This window comes from Anneissia japonica, unplaced genomic scaffold (assembly GCF_011630105.1).
Source record: "Anneissia japonica isolate Jap-2015-1 unplaced genomic scaffold, ASM1163010v1 scaffold7473_len308249_cov148, whole genome shotgun sequence".
NCBI lineage: Eukaryota > Metazoa > Echinodermata > Crinoidea > Comatulida > Comatulidae > Anneissia > Anneissia japonica.
This window is the reverse complement of record NW_022740670.1, coordinates 116,169-118,564: the sequence shown is the minus strand read 5'-3', so window position 1 is coordinate 118,564 and position 2,396 is coordinate 116,169. Positions and strand designations below refer to the sequence as shown.

Below are 2,396 nucleotides of genomic sequence, written 5' to 3'. Positions count from 1 at the left end.
ATGTATATGTATATATATACCAAAATATAGGCAGTGTTATTTTTATGTTTTCTTATTTAGTATAAACTGCAATGCTCAAATTCAAAATTGTGAATTTGTGTGTGATAGTAGCAAATGTAAAAAAAATGAATGAAGCTCATATATTTTCCATTTTAATTTTTATTCAGAGAACTTACAGACATTGGATATAGTTTTCTTTTCACATACACCTCTCATTATCGGCGGACAGCGTACTGAAATTCGTGGATATACAATAAAAGCGGACAGGTCCGAAGACATATCGCTAGGTGTCTTGAATGAAGACCGAGACCTCAGGAACGTCACGTGGGCTGATAGCGGCACTACACTCTCAACTGATACAGTTTTCCCACAGGGAAGCACATGTTATTCGAGAAAGCGTGGCGATTTCGATTATCTTGCCGTACAAATTCCACCGGGTTATCCAGCTGTTTTTTCATATAAAGCAAAGAAAAACGGCATCATGTCACGAGCCGCAATCGTTATTATGTCATCAACTGGTAAGGAAAACATTCCGCCTTTTAACAAACCACAAAACTGAGAATGGATTTTTATATTAGGCACCTGAATGTATGCCACTGACAAGCATTGCAACCATTAGTCATTCGTTTTCATAATATTCAAAGTTACGTTACCTCAGACCAAAACCACAAACATTCAATAGCAAACTTGAAACACAATACAAAATTGAATTATTTTCTTAAATCAAATAATGGCTTTTTACAAGTGGGGAGCTGCGTCTACAATCTGTAAGATGTATATTACATATTATTAAAATTACAATATAATTTTTTCTGGCTATATTGAACCTAAATAATGAATTTCACCTACTCATTTAATTTGAATTTTTGAAATGTTAATTTTTACATTAGAACATTAAAATAACACACTTTCTTTCATATCAAGCAAAACCCTCTTCGTTACTGTCACCTATGAAATAAACAGATATAAAAGTCACAAACGAACAAATTTGGATCGGAATTATAATGTCTGTCCAACGGTAGTACACAACAAACGAATTACAACGTTTTAAATTTAACAAAAAATTATTATTTTAATTCTTCCAAAGTAATGGTTTTTCTGTTTAAAAAAAAACAATAAACAATACAAACGATACAAATATAGAATGTAATAACGCACGGATCATTCGATTCTATAGCAATGACGTATATACGTATCAGTAAAATATATACATATCAATAACATTTTTTAATTTCTTTTTTATATTGTTACCAAAATCTGAATTAATTTATTCTCCATATCTTAATAACTACCAGTATAATTTATATAGTATAGTATCACTGTTTGAATTATAGTAAAACAAATTTCTCTTGATACTATACGTTCTTATTGTAATCGCTGTTCCCACATGAACGCCACTAGTTTAAAAATATTGAATATCCGCTATCAATGAATGCTGCACATTCTTGACGATGGTTATAGGCAGCTATGATTTACCGTATACGCATCATCCTTCTTTATGGCTTCTGCTTTAGTTCCATACAATTATAAGTAGCTCAGTATCTCTAAATGGAAAGTTAGGTGACACTGAATTAAAGCAAAATATGCATAAAACATCCATGCATTAACATTTCACAGTATTTTTGCAGATTTATAACTCAAGTATCCATACATTAACATCTAATAACCGAAACCGGGTCCACTGATTAATCTCAGAGTATCGAAATGCACGCCATCGTGTCGGGATTCAATATTTCGACATTAATGTCATCATCAGGATTATACTATCTTAACATCTAATAGTATTCAGATTACAATCAACTTTTAAATAGCCATAGGCATGACATTACCACTATCATCTACTCGCCCCATTCCGTCGGTTCATAACTGAACTAAAACCACTTTATTATACGGTTCTACCAACTGCCTAAATTCACAAAGGCCTAGGCTTATATTTATACGGTATCCTCCCAGTTAGTCAAAATCCAGTTTGTCGAAACCCGGTTTGCCGAATTTAACCCATTTTGCCAAAAAACCCACTTTGCCAAATCAAATTCACCAAAAACATGATATCCCAGTTGGCCGATACCCGGTTTACCGAACCCAGTTTGCCGAATTTAAATTTTGTCATTATGCAGGCGAAATCGAATGTAAACTCGGATTTTGAAGTTGGTGCCTAAGATTAACTAGCCTAAATCACTGATAGCATAGCTCTTTAATTTAAAATAGTGAGCAACAGGGAAGCCCTTTGAAGCCCTCTAAAAATACATGCTTCACTATTCCAGCCTAAAAATACATTCTTCATATAATGTTTTTAAGCATCAACTGATTGATGACCACCTGATGAAGGGCGATGCCCGAAAACGTTTGTGTTTTTACCATTAAAAGTTACGACTACACTACACCTTTGCTTTATG

General features: G+C 33.3%; 1 protein-coding gene across 1 annotated transcript in view; it reads left to right on the top strand.

The window, feature by feature from the left end:
• The window catches only part of LOC117118300 (tyrosine-protein kinase RYK-like), an 86,405-nt gene extending 85,846 nt beyond the window's left edge, over positions 1-559 (top strand). Inside the window, exon 15 of the mRNA XM_033262870.1 lies at positions 168-559. Coding sequence (XP_033118761.1) covers positions 168-559 — 392 coding nt within the window. The remainder of the gene's footprint in view (positions 1-167) is intronic.
• Positions 560-2,396: the final 1,837 nt, after the last annotated feature.